The sequence below is a fragment of the Camelina sativa genome, chromosome 19 (genome assembly GCF_030686135.1).
Source record: "Camelina sativa cultivar CO46 ecotype springtype chromosome 19, ASM3068613v1".
Lineage (NCBI taxonomy): Eukaryota > Viridiplantae > Streptophyta > Magnoliopsida > Brassicales > Brassicaceae > Camelina > Camelina sativa.
This window is the reverse complement of record NC_141898.1, coordinates 11,370,640-11,394,519: the sequence shown is the minus strand read 5'-3', so window position 1 is coordinate 11,394,519 and position 23,880 is coordinate 11,370,640. Positions and strand designations below refer to the sequence as shown.

Here is a 23,880-nt window from a genome sequence, read left to right as displayed (position 1 = left end):
CTGACAAGACCATAAGCTAGAACCTGATACTTACTTTCTCCACATCCATAGCCTAATGTGGTATTTTCCTTTAGACCAGAATGAGCCCTTTTGTAGCAAGTAAACTCAAAGCCATTTGACCCATAGACAATTTGATGAGAGGATTCTCCGTATGAGTTTTAAGCAGTTCACCTTGTTGGCCTCTTTTAGAGAACGAAGCCCAAGACCTCCTTCTTCATTAGGTAGACAAACATCGTTCCATGACACTTTAGCTTTTTTTTTGTGTTCAAAGGAGGGACTGACAACAAGAAAGCAGAACATAGACTGTCATTTCCTTGATACAAGCACTCAGCAAACAAAAAGCAGACATCCAAAAATTTGTACGACTACGGATTACTGAGCTAATGAGTTGTAGGCGCTCCACAAACGACAAATTTCGAGCCGTCCCACTTCCTATTATCTCACGAATTCGTTCAATAAGTGGTGTATAATCATTTCTCGTCATTCTCTTATTGAGAATCGGCAAACCAAGGTAGCGCACATGAAGAGTTCCCGCTGCAAACGGAAAAGTTCTTGGTATCAAATCCTTTTCACTCTCTCGTATCCCTGCCATGTATAGTGTTGGTTTTTGAAGTCTAATATTCAGTCCAAAAACTCTGCAAAAGTTTAAAAAATCTGAACATCTCCCTCAATATATCTTTTGGTGCCATCCGTAAACACCAGCAAGTCATCTGCAAAACACAAACGGATTGAGGTGTTGACACTTAGGGTGATCGCCTATCCTTCTTTCCATAGCAGCTTTGTTAAGCATTTTCGTCAACACTTGCATACAAACAACCAAAAGATAGGGCAATAGTGAGCAAAATTTCCGTAATCCCCGATTACTATGAAATAAACCAGATAATTCTCTGGTGACTTGAACCGAGAAAGAAGACATGGTAAATACATAGTTCTATCCATCTCACAAATTGGGGTGGGAAATTTAGCACTAAGAGTAAGGTAAGGATAAAAGGAATTGAACAGAGTCAAACGCTTTCGAATGAATCTTTATTGCACTTAAAGAAGAAACTTCATCTTTGTGATAAATCTTTAACTAGCTCGGATGCCAAAAAAACATTTTCCATCAGCAGCCGATCTTTCACAAAAGCATATTGATTTGGAGAGTTTAATCCGGAAGAAGACGTTTGAACCTATGAGCAATAAGCTTGGAGATAACCTTATAAGTGACATTACAACATGAGATCAGACGGTAATTTTTCATCTCCGTTACTTCTTTTTTTTTGGTATAAGCGCTAGAATTTTTGTGTTAACTCGTTTGGGGAAAAAGCAATATTGAAAGAAAGATGAATATTGACTATGAAATATTTCTTTACAATTGGCCATATCTTCTTTAAGAACTCCATAGTGTATCAATTAGGTCCCGGGATTTTATCCTTTGGCATTGAGAATAGCACGTTTTATATTTTTGCCTCGGTGACCTCATGTTCTAATTGTGCTATATCCAGGTCTGAACAGCAATATGTCACTAGTTTTGCAGCTCCTCATCTGATATACTTTGATAGTAGCTGGTTTGTGACCGAGAAAGTTATGAAAAAACCTTTCAGACTCTCTCTTTATCTCCTCTTGAGTATCTACTAAGGAACCATCTGGACATTTAAAATTCCTTTATCACATTCTTTACCTCCCAAACCTTTGCAACTTTAAATAAAACCTTATTATTACTATCTCCCACCCGTAACCAATGGAGCTTGGATTTCCGCTTCAAAATTTTTTCTTCGACTCCCGAAACCAGCAACCATCGACTATAAGCTACAGACTCTTTTCTCATCACCAAACTCGAGGGATTGTTGAGTGTCTCCATTTGACATTGACACAGGTGTGCAAAAGCTTCTCTCGTTTTTTTCTAGATCTCCTAGCTTATCACAAAGTGTTTAATTATTGGCTTCAGAGCTTTCAACTTCTTTGAGAATCGGAACATTGCAGAAGTAGAGTGATATAGACTCTCAATACCTTCCCAGTAATCCTTCACATGGGCAGGAATTTGGTGTCCTGAATCAAAGCATTTGTCAATTTGAAAGGCTTGAAAAAACAAGGTTTGTTAACTCCAATCTTTATTCGACACCGCAGATGGTCAGAACATCCCCCTACCTCAAAAATTCCTTATAATTTTTGGTATTTTATCAATCCAAGCATCATGCACTAAAACCCTATCTAATTTCTTACAGATAAGCTCATCATCTTCACGCTTATTACACTAAGTGTATAAAGGTCCATGAGCCGTCATATCACTTAGTGAACAATGCCTTACTACGTCTTGGAAGTCTCTCATCCTCAAAGGCACAACATGGTTTAAATCATAGAGGGAGTGCTCCTCTCCATCCAAATTTTTTTTAAAGTCACTGTAGACCATCCAAGATTTTTTTCTCAAATATGTTACCGTAAAAACTATGCCCAAAATAATCGTTTCCATATATGATTGAAAGCAAGTTTGGGATGTATTTTGAGTGACATAGATTAGTGTCTTTCCTCTTTTGTCGGTAGTCCCTCAAAAATAATAAAATCGTGTTTCATTTGTAGTCCATCAATTTTTTTCCGCGTATGTTGGTAATTTGTGTTTTATTGGTTATTCACTGTTTTTTACCACTATCTGTAACGCCCTCGAACCGTTCTATGGTCGGACAGGCCACGGGCCGCCCCGAGACGCCACTTTGAAAATGTTCACTAACGATCCCGCCGGGGTTTGAGAACAGATCAAGACCCTTAGCCAGTCCGTCAGTGGCGTTTTCGACCGCATGGGACGTCCTTTAGGCTTTGCAACCCTTGTGACATCCCAGGCGTTGAGCCGACTTGGAAAAAGTCTATATCAGTTACTACTCGTACGAATAAAGAAACCCGAATGTATTAATATATAAGGAGTTTATTACAAAATGGATACCAAAAAGATTATAGTGTACGAAGTTAAGGCCTAGAGCCAAAGATCTGTTACATAATAAAACATACTTGATTTTATAAAAGACACAAAAAACTACTCCGGGTTCCTATCGTTCACCACGCCCTCTAATCGCCTCTAAGGTTTCCTGCAAGACAAATAATTATCATAAGTAATCTAATATTACTTAGTGAGTTTCAGGGTTTCTGCACAATAATAAAATCCCCAACCCCAAACCCCAAAATAACAATCAATCAAGCAAACAAGCAAACAAGCAAACAAGCAAGCAATCAATCAATCAAACAATCAGAGATAGCATGCGGAAGATAATGAGCTAAGCAAATAAATCTAGCAAGCAATCAATCAACAACAAAGCAATAAACTCTAATAAAAACAAAGAGTTTTAAACAAGTTTTAATTTTATGGGTCCGGTATGCTTCCTCTTCTCAACACCGCTGTGAACACCCGCGCTGCAGCCACAAAGGCATGCAACTGGAACATCACTTAGAGCCACACCGTCGTGTAGACAGCTTCGGCCAGGGTAGCGAGCCCAATAACCTCCGAGATCTTTGTACCAACCCTACAACTCACGAACATATATTTATGAACGCGGCTGCATGCTGGTACGGATAGCCATACCCAAGTTTTAATACGCAAGTCGTACTTTGTCGCGGACTTAACGCATTAAGACTTCTACAATTGATACTTGAGTTTTTATGGTTTTTAAGCTAAAAATTTTACAAGTATCCTTACTAAGTTACCACCTCTGATACTAGAACATTTCGAACTAGTAACGAGTGTAACCTCACAGCACATGCATTTAAACAAGAAATCAACAAGAAATTCAAGTAAAAATGCAACTATATGCTCAATGCAAACTGTGCACTAGATGGAAATCATTAGACTCCATCTAGTCCGGTGAAATGTGCCTGAACTCACAGAAAACCGGCGATCTCTTGAACTGAGTGATCAGATTCTCTTGACAGCGTCCTTCTCTCAGCACGGTCTCAAACGGATTCTGCGGCATGGTCACGGACGACTCTACGGTACGTCTCGGATCTATGGCACGCCTCGGACGACTCTATGGTACGTCTCAGACGACTCTTGTGGTATGACTCGGACGACTCTTGCGGTACGTCTCAGGTATGCGGTACGCGGTACAGTCCACGGTACATGGTACGGTACATGGTACGGTACATGGCCTTCTTCCTTCTAACTCGACCGTTCTTCTTCCCTTGTCTTTCTAAGATGATCCGTCGAAGGAAAACTCTTTTCCGTCGATCATCCGTGCTTTGGCTCGATGGTAGACGCGTCCGACAACGGCCATCGGCCATTTATCGAACCGTCCACATTTTCTCGGACACTCCTTGGCAGTTCTTCAACTTAGCTTTCTTGCCTTCTTTCCAAGTCCTTTCCAGGTCCTCTGGTCATGGGTTTTTATTTTAAATTTACCCTGTAGTGAGGGTCACTACACTCTGGGTTCCTATCGTTCACCACGCCCTCTAATCCCCTCTAAGGTTTCCTGCAAGACAAATATTTATCATAAGTAATCTAATATTACTTAGTGAGTTTCAGGGTTTCTGGACAATAATAAAATCCCCAACCCCAAACCCCAAAATAACAATCAAACAAGCAAGCAATCAATCAATCAAACAATCAGAGATAGCATGCGGAAGATAATGAGCTAAGCAAATAAATCTAGCAAGCAATCAATCAACAACAAAGCAATAAACTTGAATAAAAACAAAGAGTTTTAAACAAGTTTTAATTTTATGGGCCCGGTATGCTTCCTCTCCTCAACACCGCTGTGAACACCCGCGCTGCAGCCACAAAGGCATGCAACTTGAACATCACTTAGAGCCATACCGTCGTGTAGACAGCTTCGGCCAGGGTAGCGAGCCCAATAACCTCCGAGATCTTTGTGCCAACCCTACAACTCACGAACATGTATTTATGAACGCGGCTGCATGCTGGTACGGACAGCCATACCCAAGTTTTAATACGCAAGCCAGACTTTGTCGCGGACTTAACGCAATAAGACTTCTACAATTGATACTTGATTTTTTATGGTTTTTAAGCTAAAGAATTTACAAGTATCCTTACTAAGTTACCACCTCCGATACTAGAACATTTCGAACTAGTAACGAGTGTAACCTCACAGCACATGCATTTAAACAAGAAATCAAGCAAGAAATTCAAGTAAAAATGCAACTATAGGCTCAATGCAAACCGTGCACTAGATGGAAATCATTAGACTCCATCTAGTCCGGTGAAATGTGCCTGAACTCACAGATAACCGACGATCTCTTGAACTGAGCGACCGGATTCTCTTGACAGCGTCCTTCTCTCGGCACGGTCTCGAACGGATTCTGCGGCATGGTCACGGACGACTCTGCGGTACGTCTCGGATCTGTGGCACGCCTCGGACGGCTCTATGGTACGTCTCAGACGACTCTTGCGGTATGACTCGGACGACTCTTGCGGTATGACTCGGACGACTCTTGCGGTACATCTCAGGTATGCGGTATGCGGTATGCGGTACAGTTCGCGGTACGTGGTAGGGTACATGGTACGGTACATGGCCTTCTTCCTTCTAACTCGACCGTTCTTCTTCCCTTGTCTTTCTAAGATGATCCGTCGAAGGAAAACTCTTTTACGTCGATCATCCGTCCTTTGGCTCGATGGTAGACGCGTCCGGCAACGGCCATCGGCCATTTATCGAACCGTCCACATTTTCTCGGACACTCCTCGGCAGTTCTTCAACTTAGCTTTCTTGCCTTCTTTCCAAGTCCTTTCCAGGTCCTCTGGTCATGGGTTTTTATTTTAAATTTACCCTGTAGTGAGGGTCACTACACTACCCCCCCCCCTTCGACATTAATTATATCGTGTTTCATTTGTATTTTGTTGCTACTTGTCCCTAAAACTGTTGATGGATTAACCGAGGGCGTTTGCATGATGGATTCCTAATGGGAATGTCAGCATCTCGAACCGTTGGTAATCCCACGATAGCTAACAAAATCGTGTCAAGATCACCAAAAAAAAAACCAAAAAGCCTTTAAGCTTTGGTCTCAAAAATATCCCAATGGTACGAAGACCAATTGCCTTGCTAGAAGCTCTCTCGGGGCTTTTCAAAACGGTATTACCGGTCCCATAGGTCCTCAGTGTGAAAGTTACGATGTTGGGTATGTCCTAGCATCTTGCAAACCAACCTAAAAAAAGAAGGGATGCTACACGAGGAATTCCCGGGAGGTCACCCATCATAGTACTACTCTCGCCCAAACACGGTTAACTGCAAAGCTCTGATGCGATCCGGTGCATAGTGGTAGTATGATCGCATCCGTTAATATATCCAATGCAATCACATATATCCTTTTCCGAATCAAAGGATCATTTGATGTGGGTCCCACTTGATATGTCGATCCATAACCTTGTCCGAACACATTTCTTTATCCCAAAATCATGTCGGAATCACAAAATAAATAAACCTGAAAAGCCTTTAAGCATAAATTTGCACCCGAAAATAGTCCAATGGTACGAGAAACCATTGCCTTTGCAGAAGCTCTCTTGGGGCTTTTCAAAAAGGTATTATGGGTCGTGTAGGTCCTCATGGAGTGAAAGGTATGATGTTGGGTATAACCATGTCCGAACACATTTTTTTATCCCAAAATCGTGTCGGGACCACAAAAAACCCAAAAATCCATTAAGCGTCAAAATTTGATCCCAAAAATAGTAAAATAGTAGGAGGACTCATTGGGCTTTTCAAAAAGGTATTTTGGGTCACGTAGGTCCTCACGGCATGAAAGTGACGACGTTGTGTATGTAATATCAATTTACGAAACAACCAAAAAAATGGGGGGGATGCCACACAAGGACATTCAGGGAGGCCACCAATCCTAGTACTCTCGCCCAAGCACGCTTAACTGCAGAATTCTGAATGGATCCAGTGCATTAGTGATGGTGAGATTGCCTCCATTAGTATATTTTCATGCAATTGCATATATCCTTTTCCAAAGACTCGAAGGATCATTCGATGTGGGTCATACTTGTTATGTGGACCGGTTAATTCACCTTGGTCGTGCTTCTAAACTCGAAAAACAAGCCATAACCATGTCAGAACAATGTTTTTCATCCCGAAATTATGTCGGGATCACAAAAAACCCAGAAAAGCCATTAAACTTACAAATTTGGTCCAGAGAATAGACTAATTGTGATGCCCCCAAACCGTCATATGGCCGGAAACGCCCAGAACGGCCCTGAGATGCTACTTAGAAATAGTCACCAACGATCCGACCAAGGTTCTAAAACAGATCTAGACCCTTAGCCAGTCCCTCGGTGTTATTCCCTCCAGATTAGAAATCACTTAGGCTTGCCAAACCTCATGATGCTCAAGTGTTGAGCCGACTTGGACTAAGTCATTATCAGACATTACTCGTACTCACGAATATATAAAACCGATTTCTTTCATTAAAAAAAATTTCACAAAGTTAACAAAAGGACTTTTCGAGTTTATGGCGAGGCCTAGAGCCAAAAAGATTATACATTTTTGACATATAAAACATAATTCTCTTTCATTACACAAAGGCACAAAAAAACTACTTCGGCCTCCTATCGTCCAACAAGCCTGTTAGCTTCCCTCTAACGGTTACCTGCAGGACAAAATATCATCATAAGTAATCTAAGATTACTTAGTGAGTCTCAGGGGTCCCTGCAGAAGATTAGATTCTCATCCCATCCCAAGATGTCAGGATTCAATCAACACACCAACAAAAAATCAGACAAAGCATGCGGAAGGTAATAAGACAAGCAAATAACCATAAGCAAGCAATCAATGCAACATGCAAAACTTGAATAAAAGATAAGTTTTAAACAAGTTTTACTAGGGCCTGGATATGCTGCCTTCCACCCCACTACATTTTGAACACCCGCATTGCAACCACAAAGGCATGCAACCGGTACAACACATAAACCACAACGTCGTGTAGACAGCCTCGGCCAAGGTAGCAAACCAAGTTCACCGAGCTCTTCGTGTCAATATGCAACACAAGAACAAGGTCAAGGTTGCATGTTGAGACGGAACCAGAAGGAAGGTTAGCCATATCCCAAATCTAAGGGAGCTTATGGCTAGTCAGACCTCTTGTTGCAAATGCCACACACTAAGCCCATCCAGAAATTGATACTTAAGTTTATGGTCTTAAAGAACACATAAAACAACAACTATCAATGTTTAACCCCACATGCAATAGATCAAATGGACGGATCAGAGATCGCATAAACGATCTACCCTGGAATTCACCTCAACATTTCACAACCAAAATTTAGATGCATAACTTCAACAGAATCTATCAAGAAAATCAAGAAGATGCAATCTAAATGCACATGCAAACCAAATCTAGAATGAGTCTCCCAAGAGTAACGAAAAACGCATAGAGCTCACAAGAAAACAATTATATCACAAATCACAGAAAACTGAGATCTTAGCTTGGATAATCCATGGTCATGCACTCACTGTAGTGACCCTCACTAAGGGCAGAAATCCCAAAAATAAAAGTTCGAGGAAATGGCCCGGATAATACTTAAAGAGGAAGAGGAAGAAAAACAAAGGAGAAAGGCCAAAGGAAGTATGAGGAAAAATGCACGAGTTGGAGAATGGCCAAGCCAAGACCAAAGTGGCCGGATGTACAATCGAGACCTTAAGACCGATCGAGAGTTGGCGGTTTACGCAGAAAACTGTGTACGCGGAAGAGACGGTCTGAGAAGTACCGGAAAGAACAGTACGGTCCGAGAAGTACCAGGAAGGACAGTACGGTCCGAGAAGTGTCGGAAGGGACAGGAAGGACCGTAGGGAGAAAGGACCGAGAGTTGTCCGAGAAAAGATCGAGGGAGTCCGGAGGAACCAAACGCAGTCCAGACCGAGACCGACCCCTGGCCAAGAGATGTCCAAACAATGCCGTATGTACCGGACTGTAGGACAGTGCGGTTTTTTCTGACGAACGAAGGGTTAGTGGCGGCATAATCATTGTGTCTCTATGATTTGGGCCAATCAAATTTCATGCAAGGGAGAGTGTGTTTCACACGCCACATGCAAGCTCATGTTAGCCAAGTGGCGGGCGATTGGCTTACACGCGCCACATGCAAGCTCATGCTTGCCATTTGTCAAAACGCACTAAGGGAAGAGAGGGGGATGCTCGACCTATATATATGGCTCTTGAGATCATTTTTCTCATTTTTGAAAAACCCTAAACACTCAAAGTTGCGATTTTTGCTCTCAAATCCAAGAGAAGGGAGAGTGTTTGGAGGGTGAAGCTGTTGAGACAAGGGGGTAAACGGTGTTGCGGACAAGGAGATAGTTGAGGAAGGTTTGCTGTGAAGACGTTGTTGGACGCCAGAAGGGGAGTTGTCTGATCTGCGGTGCAGTGAAGTCCAATCATCCTCCGCTGTACCAGGGTGAGTTCTGCGGTAATTGTGTATGGAGTGCTGCATTGATCTTTAGATCCTTGCACATACTCCTTTGCGTGTTGCATTTAGACTAGATTCATGTTAGAATCGGTTTAAATTGATGCATGCGAAATATGGTAGGATTCATGCTAAATTCATGTTTAAATGCACATAGAATTTGAGCTAGGAATCACCATGCGAAATGAACTTGGATGCATTTTAAAGTAAGTTGGACTTGCTTAAAATTTGGACAAAAGGGTTTGCATGCATGGTTGAGTTTGAAGGATTTTACTTGCAATATTTCTTGCTTAAAATCGGTTGCATGCATGATTAAATTGGTGAAGTTTATTTGCAGTTTTATTGCATAAAACTGGTTGAGGTTAGCTTGCATGTGTAAATGGACTTAAAGGATTTACTTGGTTAAATCGCTTAAAATTGACTTGCATGCATAAATGGACTTAACGGATTTAAATGGGTTAAATCGCTTAAAAACTGGCTTGCATGCATATTTGAACTTGTTGCATTAAATTATTTAAGTTGCGTGAATAGGTTGCATGCTTGTAGAACAATCTAAGTTGCATGAATTGTCATTCTTGTTGCTTGATGATTGTTGCATGTTCTCTTGCTTGATTTTCTTGCTCTCGATGCTTGATTTTCTTGCTTGAGTTGTTCGGTGTATTTTAGCTAAGTCTCTCGAATTTGTTTCTTGAGTCCTAGCTAGAATAGAGTAGTCGATCTTCCGTTCCAAATGTGGTTTGTCTCGCGAGAGTTCCCGATGACCACTCGCGTGGGACAATGTCACGGCTAGCTAGCTACTAGCGTGACCGCTACATGACGATGTAGCATTTGTGTGGGCTCATGCTGGTTACCTTTGTGGTTTCGGCATGGGAAATGTTGTGGAACGGAACAGATTATCGAGGGCCCTTAGGTGAAAGAGTCTAGAGTATTTCAAGTGTCCCTTGTTTTATTCTAGTCGTCTTTGCGAGTTGTGTATGAGTTAAGAGTCTAAAGTGGCCGAGTAGTCCTTGTTCCCTTTAGTCGCCTTTCTTTGTGAATAGCGAGTTTAGACCGTCCGAGTTGAGGCTTGTCGTTCTAACCTCTCTCGCTTGGTTATTTTTTATTGCTTCCGCTACTATTTCTGTTGCGTTGCTTTGATTGTTGCTGGCTTGTTTTCTTTGCCTGTTGGGGTAGTTGGGTTGGGGAAGTAGAATCCTGTTTAGGAAAGGGGTGCCCAGGCTCACTGAGTAATCTTAGATTACTCATGATATTATTTTGTCTTGCAGGGAGCCTAAGTGAGTCTAGAGCTGGAGCAAACATTAGGGTACCGGATAGGGTTTTCTGTGTTCTTTGTAAAACCCTATATTTTCCTAAATGATTTCTGTAAAATTATCCGACTATCTATGTATATTGCTTTGATGATTTACTTTCAATGTAATAAATTATCAAAGTAATATATATTTGGTTTTCGGGGAAATCATGGCAAGTTGCAAATGGTACTCGGCCTTGTCCGGGTCAACACAACGGGCGTGGGACGCAAGGGTTGCAAAGCCTAAGTGAACCTCAGCTGCGGGCGGAGTCGCTCCAGGAGGACTGGTCGGGAAACTGCAGCTTCCGTCCCTCAACCGGACGACCAGGGTGCGGTTCCCACACATGTGGTGTCTCGGTGCCGTCTGCGGTCCTGTCCGGTCATACGGCGGTTCGGGGGCGTTACACTCACCTTTGCCAAACAACGAAATTTAAGCCCAAACGACGAAGCTAACACCAAAACAAACTTCCCACCACGTTTCTAGCCATGGATCCACACTCTCCAGGAAGAGAACTCACTCACAGGACAAAAGATCTCCAAAAACTCAAAAACGCTTATTTGGAAAACTCTTCTTTCTCTCTAAAAGTGTGAAAACGGCTAAAGGAAGTGGAAGAAGTCGAGTTTTCTTTTTAATAATCGAGTCTAGGGTTCTCCTAAACCAACCACGCAAATCGGAGAAATAAAAATCGAACCGGTTGAACCAGCCGAACACTGTGTCGATCGACACCACGCTTTGTGTCGCTCGACACACCCACCGATATCCAAAATTTTGGTTCGCTGGTGTTACATGTTGTGTATGTACTATCGTTTTCCTAAAAAGCAAAAAAAAAGGGAGGGATGCAACACGAGGACTTCCCGAGAGACAACCCATTCTAGAACTACTCTCGTCCAAGCACGCTTAACTATAGAATTTTGATGGTATCCGGTGAATTAATGTTGGTATGATTACATTCGTTAGTATATTCCATGCAATTGCTTATATATTTTTCCGAATACTAAAAGAATCATTCGATGTGGGTCCCACTTGATATGTTGACCGTTTAAGTCACCTTAGACGGGTTCCCAAACGTGGAAATTAAGACATAACCATGTCCACACACAGTTTTTGATCCCAAAATCGTGTCTGGATCACAAAAAAACCATAAAACCCTTCCAACGTCAAAATTTGGTCCCGAAAGTTGTCAAATGGAACGAAGACTCATTAGCTTGCCAGAATCTCTCTTGGGGCTTCTCAAAAAATGTATTACGGGTCGCGTAGGTCCTCACGGCGTGAAAGTTATGACGTTGTGTATGTCACACAGAGACTTCCTGGGAGGTCACCCATCCTAGTACTACTCTCGCCCAAGCATGCTACTGGTATGATCACTTCCGTTAGTATATCCCACGCATCACTTCCGATGGGATGTGATCAAATAATGCTCCAGATCCCATCAGAACTACGCACTTAAGCATGCATGGGCGAGGGTAGTACTAGGACATGGTTATTGCTTGTTTTTTGAGTTTGGAAGCCCATCCAAGGTGACTTAACTGGTCCACATAACCTGTATGACCCACATCGAAGGATCTTTAAGTCTTCGGAAAAGGATATAGAGATTGCATGGGATCATACCAGCACCAATGCACCAGATCCCATCTGAAATCTGCAGTCAAGCGTGCTTGGCAGAGGGTAGTACTAGGATGGGTGGTATTTTGAGAAGTCCTCTTATTGCAGCCATCCTTTTTTTTTTTTTCGCAAGATGATAGTAAATACACAATGTCGTAACTTTCACACTGTGAGGACCTAGACAACCCACAATACCTTTTTCAAATGCCCTAAGAGTGCTTCTAGCAAGGCAATGGGTCTTCGTACCATTGGACTATTTTCAGGGGCAAATTTTTACGCTTAAAGGCTTTTCGTGTTTTTTTTTATCATGACAAGATTTCGGGATCAAAAACTGTGTTCGGACATGATTATGGCCTGTTTCTCGAGTCTCGAAGCACGTCCAAATTGACTTAACCGGTCCACATTTAGCATGGTACCCACATCGAATGATCCTTTGAGTCTACGGGAAAGGATATGTGCGATTGTATGGGATATACTAAGGGATGTGATCAAATCACCACTAATGCTCCAGATCCCATCAGAACTACGCACTAGCGTGCATGGGCGAGGGTAGTACTAGGATTGGTATCCCTCCTTTTTTTTTTTTTTGCTTATTTCGCAAGACGATATGACATACACAACTTCATAGCATTCACATCGTGAAGACCTACACGACCCATAATACCGTTTTGAAAAGCCCCAAGAGCTTCTTGCAAGGCAATGGGTCCTTGTATCATTAGACTATTTTTGGGGGCAAATTTTGACGCTTAAAGGCCTTTCGGTTTTTTTTTTGTGATCGCAACACGATTTTGGGATAAAAAATGTGTGTGGACAAGGTTATGGCTTGTTATTCGAGTTTGGAAGCCTGACCAAGATGACTTAACTAGTCCATATATCATGTGGGACAAACATCGAATGATCATTTGAGTCTTCAGAAAGTATATAAGCAATTGCATGAGATATACAAACGGATGCAATCATAACAGCATTAATGCACCAGATCCCATATGAATTCCATATTCAAGCGTGTTTGGGCAAGGGTAGTACTAGGATGGGTGGTCTCCCAGAAAGGCCTCTTGTTGCATCCCTCCCTTTTTTTGTTTTTTGGTTGTTTCGCAAGACGATTGTACATACACAATGTCATAACTTTCACACCGTGAGGACCTAAACGAACCATAATACCTTTTTGAAAAGCCCCAAGAGTCCTTATGTCAAGGAAAGGGGTCCACCTACCATTGGTATCGTTTATGCGAACTCTGATCACATCCCAGAGATCGCACATATCCTTTCCCGAAGACTCAAAGGATCATTCGATGTGGGTACCATGCTAAATGTGGACCGGTTAAGTCAATTTGGACGTGCTTCCAAACTCGATAAAAAGGCCATAATCATGTCCGAACACAGTTTTGATCCCGAAATCGTGTCATGATAAAAAAAAGCACGAAAAGCCTTTAAGAGTAAAAATTTGCCCCTGAAAATAGTCCAATGGTACGAGGACCCATTTCCTTGCTAGAAACACTCTTAGGGCATTTGAAAAAGGTATTATGGGTTTTCTAGGTCCTCACGGTGTGAAAGTTACGACATTGTGTATCATCTTGCGAAACAACCAAAAAAAAAGGATGGATGCAATAAGAGGACTTCCCAAAATACCAACCATCCTAGTACCACCCTCTGCCAAGCACGCTTGACTGTAGAATTCAGTTGGGGTCTGGTGCATTAGTGCTGGTATGATCCCATGCAATCGCTATATCCTTTTCCGAAGACTTAAAGATCCTTTGATGTGGGTCCCACATTTAATGTGGACCAGTTAAGTCACCTTGGATGGGCTTCCAAACTCGAAAAAAAAGCAATAACCATGTCTGAACACAATTTCTGATCTTGAAAATCCTTTAAGCGTCCAAATTTGGTCCTGAAATAGTCAAATGGTATAGAGACCCATTGCCTTTCCTACTCTTAGGGCTTTTCAAAAAGGTATTATGGATCATGTAGGTCGTCACGGTATGAAAGTTATGACGTTGTGTATGTCCTAGCGTCTTGCGAAACTACCAAAAAAAAAAGAGGGATGTAACACGAGGACATCCCGGTAGGTAACCCAACCTAGTACTATTCTCTCCCAATCGCGCTTAACTGCATAGTAGCGATGGGATCCGGTGCGCTAGTGCTAGTATGATCGCATCTGTTAGTATATCCCATGCAATCGAATATCTTCTTTTCTAAAGACTCGAAGGATCATTCGATGTGGGTCTCACTGGATATGTGGATCGGTTTAGTCACCTTGGAAGTGTTTCCAAACTTAAAAAATGAAATTGTGTCGGGATCACAAAAAAACCATAAAAGCCTTTAAGCGTCAAAATTTGGTCCCGAAAATAGTCCAATGGTCCCATTGCCTAGCCAGAAGCTCTCTTGGGGCTTTTCAAGAGGTATTCTAATGGCACGGTCACCGTATAGTTGGAAAATTTTCCGAAACAAAATTTTGATGCTTAACAGCTTTTCGGGTTTTTTTTTCAGAGCTTAACACGATTTTGGGATTAAAAAACATGTCAGGACATGGTTATGGCTTGTTTTTTGGGTTTGGAAGCACGTCCAAGGTGACTTTACCAGTCCACATATCAAGTGGGACCCACATCAAATGATCCATGGAGTCATCGGAAAAGGATATATGGGATTGCATGGGATATATTGTCAAATGCTATCAAACTAGCACTAATGCACCAGATCCCATCAGAACTCCACAGTTAAGCGAGCTTGGTTGAGGGTGTACTAGGATGGGTGACGTCCTGGGAAGTCCTCTTGTTGCATCCCTCCCTTTTTTTTTGATGTTTTGAAAGACGCTAGGACATACACAACATCATAATTTTCACACCGTGAGGACCTACACGACCCATAAAACCTTCTTGAAAAGCCCCAATAAAGCTTCTGGCAAGGCAATGGGTCACCGTGCCTTAGATTGTTTTCCGGACCAAATTTTGAAGCTTAAAGGCTTTTCAGTTTTTTTTTGTGATGGAGACACGATTTTGGGATCAAAAAATGTTTCAAACATGGTTATGGCTTGTTTCGAACATAGTTAAGACGCACGTCCAAGGTGACTTAACCTGCCAACATATCAAGTGGGATCCACATAAAATACCATTTGAGTCTTCGAAAAAGGATATGTGGTTGCATGAGATATACTAATGGATGTGATCATACCATCACTAATGCACCATTTCCCATCAGACCTCTGCAGCTAAGTGTGCTTGGGAGAGAGTAGTACTAGGATGGGTGACCTCCCATGAAGTCCTCGTGGTGTATCTTGTTGGTACTGTAGTCGGTCAGCCCGTTCAACGCTGATGTCAAAGTCGGTTAGCTCGACTTGAGAGAGGAGAGATAGCTCGGCCCATTAAGATATGAAGGCAAAATCCTGTTAGGGCCTACGCGACTCATAATACTTTTTTGAAAACTTGCAAGAGAGCAATGGGTCACCGTACCTTTGGACTATTTTCAGGACCAAATTTTGACGCTGAAAGGCTGTTGGGTTTATTTTTTTAATCACGACAAATTTTTGGGATAAAAAATTGTGTTCGGACATGGTTATGGTTTGTTTTTCAAGTTTGGAAGCACGTTCAAGGTGACTTAACCGGTCCACATATTAAGTGGGAGCCACATTGAATGATCCTTTGAATCTTCGTAAAAGGATATATGTGAGTGCATGAGATATACTAAGAGATGCGATCATACTACCACTAATGCACCGGATCCCATCAAAACTTTGCAGTTAAGAGCGCTTGGGCGAGAATAGTACTAGGATAGGTGACCTCCCAGGAAATCCTCGTGGTGTATCTCTCCCCCTTTTTTTGTTTTGGTTATTTCGCAAGACGCTATAACATTCACAATGTCGTACCATTCACACTACGAGGGCCTGAGCAACACATAATACTTTTTTGAAAAGCCGCAAGAGAGCTTCTGGCAAAGCAATGGGTCACCGTACCTTTGGAATATTTTCTAGACCAAATTTTGACGCTTAAAGGCTTTTGGGGATATTTTTGTGATCCCGACACAATTTTGGGATAAAAAAAATGTGTTCGTACATGGTTATGAGTTGTTTTCGAGTTTGGAAACACGTTCAAGGTGACTTAACCGGTCTACATATCAAGTGGAAGCCACATTGAATTATTTGTTTGAGTCTTCGTAAAAGGATATATGTGATTACATGGGATATACTGAGAGATGCGATCATACTAGCCCTAATGCACCGGATCCCACCAGAACTCCTCATTTAAGCGTGCTTAGGTAAGAGTAATAGAAGGATGGGTGCCTCCCGTGAAGTCCTCGTGTTGCATCCCTCCCCTTTTTTATTGGTTGTTTCACAATACGCTAGGACATACACAACGTCGTAACTTTTATACCGTGAGGACCTATGCAACCCCTAATACCTTTTTGAAAAGCCCCAAGAGAGCTTCTGGAAATAAAATGGATTACCTTACCATTGGACTCTTTTCTAGACCAAATTTTGACGCTTAATGGATTTTCAAGTTTTTTTGTAATCTGAACACAACTTTGGGATAAAAAATGTGTACGGACATGGTTATGGCTTGTTTTTCGAGTTTGGAAGAACGTCCAAGATGACTTAACCGGACCACATATCAAGTGGAACCCACAAAAATGATCCTTTGAGTCTTCGAAAAAGGATATATGCGATTACATGGAATATACTAATGAATGTGATCATACTAGCACTAATGCACCAGATCCCATCAGAACACCGCAATTAAGTGTGCTTGAGAGAGAGAGTAGTACTAGGATTGGTGGCCTCCAAAGAAGTCCTCATGTTGCATCACTCCCTTTTTTTTTGTTTTTAGTTGTTTCTCAAGACGCTACGGCATACACAATGTTGTAACTTCCATACCGTGAGGACCTACGTGAGCCATAATACTTTTTTAAAAAGCCGCAAGAGAGCTTCTAGCAAAGAAATGGTTCATCGTACCTTTGGACTAATTTCTTGACCAAATTTTGACGCTTAAAAGCTTTTGAGGTTATTTTTGTGATCGTGACACAATTTTGGGAATAAAAAATGTGTTCTAACATGGTTATGGCTTGTTTTAGAGTTTGGAAGCACGTTCAAGGTGACTTAACCGAGCCACATATCAAGTGGGAGCCACATTGAATGATCCTTTGAGTCTTCGTAAAAGGATATATGCGATTACATGAGATATACTAAGAGATTTACTAGAATCCCATCAGATCTCTGCAGGTAAGTACTAGGATGGATGACCTCCCAGGAAGTCCTCAAGGTGCATCTCTCCTTTTTTTTTTGGTTGTTTTGCAAGACGACATACACAATGTCGTAACTTTCACACAGTGAGGACCTACACGACCCCTAATCCCTTTTTGAAAAGCCCCAAGAGAGCTTCTGGCAAGACAATGGATCACTCTATCAATGGACTCTTTTCCAGACCAAATTTTGACGCTTATCGGCTTTTCGGATTTTTTGTGATCCGAACACGGTTTCAGAATCAAAAAATGTGTTCGAAACATGGTTACGGCTTGTTTTTTGAGTTTGGAAGCACCTCGAAGATGACTTAACTGGTCCACATATCAAGTTGGACCCACATAAAATGATCCACAAAGTCTTCGAAAAAGGATATATGTGATTACATGGAATATACTAATGTATGCGATCATACCAGCACTAATGCACCAGATCGCATCAGAAATCTGCAGCTAAGTGTGCTTGGACGAGAGTAGTACAAGGATGGGTGGCCTCCAAAGAAGCCCTCATGTTGCATCCCTCCTTTTTTTTTTTAGTTGATTCGCATGACGATATTTACATACACAACGTCATAACTTTCACACCGTAAGGACCTACGTGACCCATAATACCTTTTTGAAAATCTCCAAGAGAACTCTTGGCAAGGCAAAGGGTCACCATAACGTTGGGCTATTTCTGGGACCAAAATTTTGGCGCTTCAAGGCTTTTAGGGTTTTTCGTGATATTTCGAGAAAAAAAACGTGTTCAAACATGATTATCGAGTTTGGAAGCACGTCCAAGGTGACTTAACCGGTCCACATATCAAGTGGGAGCCACATTGAATGATAATTTGAGTCTTCGTAAAAGGATATATGTGATTGCATGGGATATACTAAGAGATGCGATCATACTAGCATTAATGCACAAGATCCCATTAGAACTCTACAGTTAAGTGCGCTTGAACGAGAGTAGTACTAGGATCGGTGACCTCCCAGGAATTCCTTGTGGTGCATCTCTCCCCCGTTTTTTTTGGTTATTTCGCAAGATGCTACGACATACACAATGTCGTAACTTTCACACCGTGAGGACCTACGCGACCCATAATACTTTTTTGAAAAGCCGCAAGATAACTTATGGCAAAGCAATGGGTCATCGTACCATTAGACAATTTTCATAACCAAATTTCGAAGCTCAAAGGCTTTTCAGGTTATTTTGTGATCGCGACACGATTTCAAGCAAAAAATCATGTTCGGACATGGTTAAGGCTTGCTTTTCTAGTTTGGAAGCATGTCCAATGTGACTTAACCGGTCCACATATCAATTGGGTCCCACATTAAATGATCCTTTGAGTCTTCAGAAAAGGATATATGCTATTGCATAGGATATAATAATGGATGCGATCATACCAACACTAATGCACCATATCCCATCAGAACTTTGCAGTTAACTCTTGGGCGAAAGTAGTACTAGGATGGGTGGCCTCCGGGGAATTCCTTGTGTTACATCCCTCCCTTTTTTTCTATGCTTGGGCGACACAATTTCGGGATCAAAAAATGTGTTCAGACATGGTTATAACTTGTTTTTCGTGTTTGGAAGCATGTCCAAGGTGATTTAACCGGTCCACATATCAAGTGGGACCCATATCGAATGATCCTTTGAGTCTTGTAAATAATATATGCGATTGCATGGGATCTCATTAGTACTAGGATTGGTGACCTCCCAGAAAATTCTTGTGTTGCATCCCTCCCTTTTTTTTTGGTTGTTTCGCATGACGCTATGACATACATAAACGTCGTAACTTTCATACCGTGAGGATCTACGTGACCGATAATACCTTTTTGAAACCCCAAGAGAGCTTCTGGAAAGGCAATGGATCTCCGTACCATTAGACTATTTTGGGGACCAAATTTTGATGCTTAAAAGCTTTTAGGATTTTTTTATCTGAACACGATTTCGGGATCAAAAAAATTTCGAACATGGTTATGTCTTGTTTTTCAAGTTTGGAAGCACTTCTAAAGTGACTAATAAACCAGTACACTATTTAAGTGGGGGACACATGAAATGATCCTCGAGTCTTCAAAAAATGGTATATGCGGTTTTATGGGATATACTAATAGATATGATCATAGCAGCACTAATGAATAGTAAGTACTAGGACGAGTGATCTCCCGAAAAATCATCTTGCAGCATCCCTACAAAATGACCAATCTCATGCGCAAATTCACTCTAAAGCATATCGAAGTAGATTCAGGCCCAACTTTATACATCTCATCAAGCCCAAAGTAAAAGACAAAACCCAAGCAAATGCTCAGCCACGTCACTTTCTTCTCTCTCACCTCACACCACAAAGCATGTGAAGTTCTGATTGCCCCTTAGAAGAAAAGATTTAAGAAAACTAAACCTCGTGCTTAGCAATCGATTTGATTCTTTGCTATACCTAGCCCTATGAAATGATGACAAGGTAGACAAGTGTCGAATTCGAATATCGATCGTGTTGCATAAAATAAGCCCATGGGCAGACGTTGTAAATGTGTGAAAAAGGAGAAATACAAAGAAGAAAGTTTATTCTCGTCTTCTTTCTCTACTACTCAGTACGCAGACGACCATTAGTATATATATTTTTTTATACAATTATTGTCGTGGTTGTGAGAGGAAACAAAGAGACAAATGGTGAGAGTCACATGCATGCATGAGATTCATTCATAACGTCACATTATCCATTCCTTTTTTTTCTTCTTTTAAGACTAAATCTTCAAAAGTGACAGAGTTCACGGGTTACACGGTTTTTACTACCAGCCAAATTCTACCCGCCAGCTTATAATTTGCGTCCATAACTTTATTTTGTTTTCTTCACCATATATATAAATAAATTTGAAGGGTACATTTAGTTTTATTGTTTAATTATACAAGTAGGTTTTATAGCTCTATTTATTTTTCACAGTATTATTTTATAAACTGAACTAAAAATTAGGTCAGATTATATTTTGCGAAAATGTCAATATAGAAAATAAAATGAATATTGTAACCACTAACCATTAATCAGAAACAGTACTATTAGATTCATATACAACTATAATAATATGAACAAAACTACAAAGAGAATCATCTATCACATACACACGTCATTCAATCATTTCAAGAGTTGATAATTAAAGCACTAAGATAACATCTTCTATACATATAGTTTCGGTCGGAAAGTGATGGGGGTATAGCTTTTTTCCATCAGTTAATGAAAACTTAACAACATGTAATCTAATATATCTAATGAAACCCAACAACTTGGTTTGAAGATTTATCAATCTTTTATATATTTTTGGGGATTTTTACCAAAACTGATTCTCTTTTCTTATTTGTATAGGTAGAGACACAAACTAGCACCCAAACGAAATTGCCTAAAATCCTTATTAAAAAAAAAAATGGACCTACCTCGCAAGGAACAAGAAAAAAAGAGTGAGAACGATGTGTTTAATTATATCTTGTCTTGTTTCAAAAGAAAAAAAAAAATATCAAAATTGAGAAATGAGAGGTGTCTTTTAAGTCAAATAATAATGACAAAGTCCCTTCTTAAATTGTCGACCCAATTGGCCATTACATTACAAAAACATTTGGTTGTTCCCATTGTTTTCATCCATTAATTACAAATATGACTATGTCTAAGTTTTCTAAAACATTTGTATATCAATAATAATGTACTGACTATACTAAACGCTTAATTATAGAGTAGGCATTCTCTAATGTTAATAGACTAGAGCTTATGTATGTCGGGACAGTTCTCTAGCTGATTCACGCGTTGATTTCACGATATTTTATATTTTAGCCAAATTTGATCTGAGATGTAGGAGGAAAAAAAATAGGCGCAAGATATGATTCTTAGAAGTTGATTGCATTTTTCAAAAAAAAAAAGCTAACTTTTGACCGTATAGGCACAATAATTTTTTTGGTATACATGAGATTTTCACAATCGAGATCTTTCTGTCGTTAACATACACTATATTGATGAATGCTTCTTTCGAAACAAATAATTATATGAGACAATAATTAAACAAATAATTATTGACTTAATTAACCATACAGTATATGAGTATGCCGGAGAAATTTAAATAAAACTAACACTTAGTATAAAATTATCTATGGTGGATGGAGAACGCGTGAATTTTCTTTTTCCAAACAGAAGGTTATGGATTCAAAGGTATAGTAGAGCTGAACTTGCACTCTTCTGACTAGCTACTTGATTGACTACGTACTGGAGTATTACACTAAATGATCATTGTGACATGTAAGTGGACGAAGCTATAAAACTATCCTTAAAACATTAACACAAAGATATAAATTTATAAAATTTATAAAATTTATAAATTTACAAAGCAAAACAATCCCCTGACAAAAATCAAATTTTTGTAAGAAAGAATACTGTTGTATATAAATTCATATTTCGTTAAAGCCCAATTAAAATTCAAAAATATGGAGAAGACAAATATAATGCCAATTGAGGAATGTGATGAGTACAACCCTTTGTTTTCTTTTTGTAACCAAGTGACATAACGTGCTTAATCAAATTTAATTTCAATCAACTAAATCACAGTTGCTTACATACAGTATTATTTGTAAAAATAAAAATCTTAAATGAGTTTTTCTATAAAAAGGGTACACGTACACTCATTTATCTTACTTACTCACTCCTTTCACAAACCCAAACCCTCATTCTAAAATTATGGGGTCTCGCACTCAGAACCTCTCCTTTCTCGTTCTCCTCCTCCTCGGCTTCGTTGCCGTCTCCTATGCTTGCGACTGTAGCCCTCCTAAACCATCACCAGCGCCTCACAAACCGCCAAAACATCCCGTCAAACCTCCTAAACCACCTGCCGTCAAGCCACCTAAACCACCGGCAGTGAAACCACCTACCCCAAAACCACCCACCGTCAAACCCCACCCTAAGCCACCCACCGTCAAACCCCACCCTAAACCACCCACCGTCAAACCCCATCCTAAACCCCCGACCGTTAAACCCCATCCTAAACCACCGGCAGTAAAACCACCTACCCCAAAACCGCCCACCGTCAAACCCCACCCCCACCCTAAACCACCAACCAAACCTCACCCGTACCCGAAACCTCCCATCGTGAAACCGCCTACCAAACCTCCTCCGTCCACTCCTAAACCGCCCACCAAGCCTCCTCCGTCCACACCTAAACCGCCTACGACCAAGCCTCCTCCGTCCACACCTAAACCTCCTACGACCAAGCCTCCACCCGTTGTAACGCCGCCTACACCGTGCCCGCCAACACCGACTCCACCTGTCGTAACACCACCAACGCCAACCCCACCCGTCGTAACACCACCAACACCAACCCCACCCGTCGTAACACCGCCAACACCAACTCCACCAGTCGTAACACCGCCAACACCAACACCACCCGTCGTAACACCACCAACACCAACTCCACCCGTCGTAACCCCGCCAACACCAACACCACCCGTCGTGACACCGCCAACACCAACACCACCCGTCGTGACACCGCCAACACCAACCCCACCTGTGGTAACGCCGCCAACACCAACTCCTCCTATTCCCGAGACTTGCCCAATTGACACGTTGAAGCTAGGAGCGTGTGTGGACGTTCTTGGAGGTTTGATTCACATCGGGCTTGGGAAAAGCCACGCCAAGGAAGAGTGTTGTCCAGTTTTGGGAGGCTTACTTGACCTAGACGCAGCCGTATGTTTATGTACCACTATTAAAGCCAAACTTCTCAACATCAACCTCATTCTCCCCATTGCTCTTGAGCTTCTTCTCGACTGTGGAAAAACTCCACCACCTGGTTTCAAGTGTCCCGCTTAATCAATGTAAAGAGTTGAGTCTCAGAAGGTTTCGTTTTTTTCAAAAATTTGTTCATTATCTCTTTTGGTAATGGGAGGTTTATATGCGTGTGTGCGACCTTGAGTTTCATGTTTCATTTGATACAATAAAATTAGGGGCTTGTAATTTGGGTTTGAGATCTCTATTTCTTTGCGTTTTCATGTTATGCTGTACTTTTTAAGAAGAAGAAAAAAACTGTAAAACGATATAACTTTTTTTCTAATATAAACAAGTTTGTATCTGTCAATCTGTCTAATTTTGTTTTATATACATATGTACGTATACGTGGTGGGACTACGTAGAAAAATGTGATTTTTATAGCCATGGTCCAGTCCATACGCATTGCACTGATGCATAGGCGCCGCACAGCGCAGCTACTGACCAAGTACACATGTACGTATAAATAGAGACACGTATATTTCATGCTAATAAAAATATATATCATAGTTTTGTCTTCAAAACATTTGATAAATAAGATGAACCGTGAAAAAAAAGATAAAGAAAAGCTTAAAATTTCGAGTTAATAATATCTTGTACAAATTGTAACATGTAGTGTCGACAATTATTA

At 41.0% G+C, this 23,880-nt stretch overlaps 1 protein-coding gene and 2 pseudogenes across 1 annotated transcript; 2 read left to right on the top strand and 1 right to left on the bottom strand.

Moving 5' to 3' along the window:
- Nucleotides 1–6,129: 6,129 nt before the first annotated feature.
- LOC147920427 (5S ribosomal RNA) lies at nt 6,130–6,247 on the bottom strand (annotated as a pseudogene).
- An 11,633-nt stretch (nt 6,248–17,880) lies between these two features.
- Nucleotides 17,881–17,999, top strand: LOC147920426 (5S ribosomal RNA; annotated as a pseudogene).
- A 3,995-nt stretch (nt 18,000–21,994) lies between these two features.
- LOC147920425 (uncharacterized) lies at nt 21,995–23,559 on the top strand. The gene has a single exon (XM_087501739.1). It carries the CDS (start codon nt 22,170–22,172, stop codon nt 23,292–23,294), a length of 1,125 nt encoding a protein of 374 aa, XP_087357865.1. The 5' UTR covers nt 21,995–22,169; the 3' UTR covers nt 23,295–23,559.
- Nucleotides 23,560–23,880: the final 321 nt, after the last annotated feature.

What these genes read in the sequence shown, in the direction of transcription:
- LOC147920425 (XM_087501739.1), top strand. Translation starts at nt 22,170, where the DNA reads ATGGGGTCTCGCACTCAGAACCTCTCCTTTCTCGTTCTCCTCCTCCTC.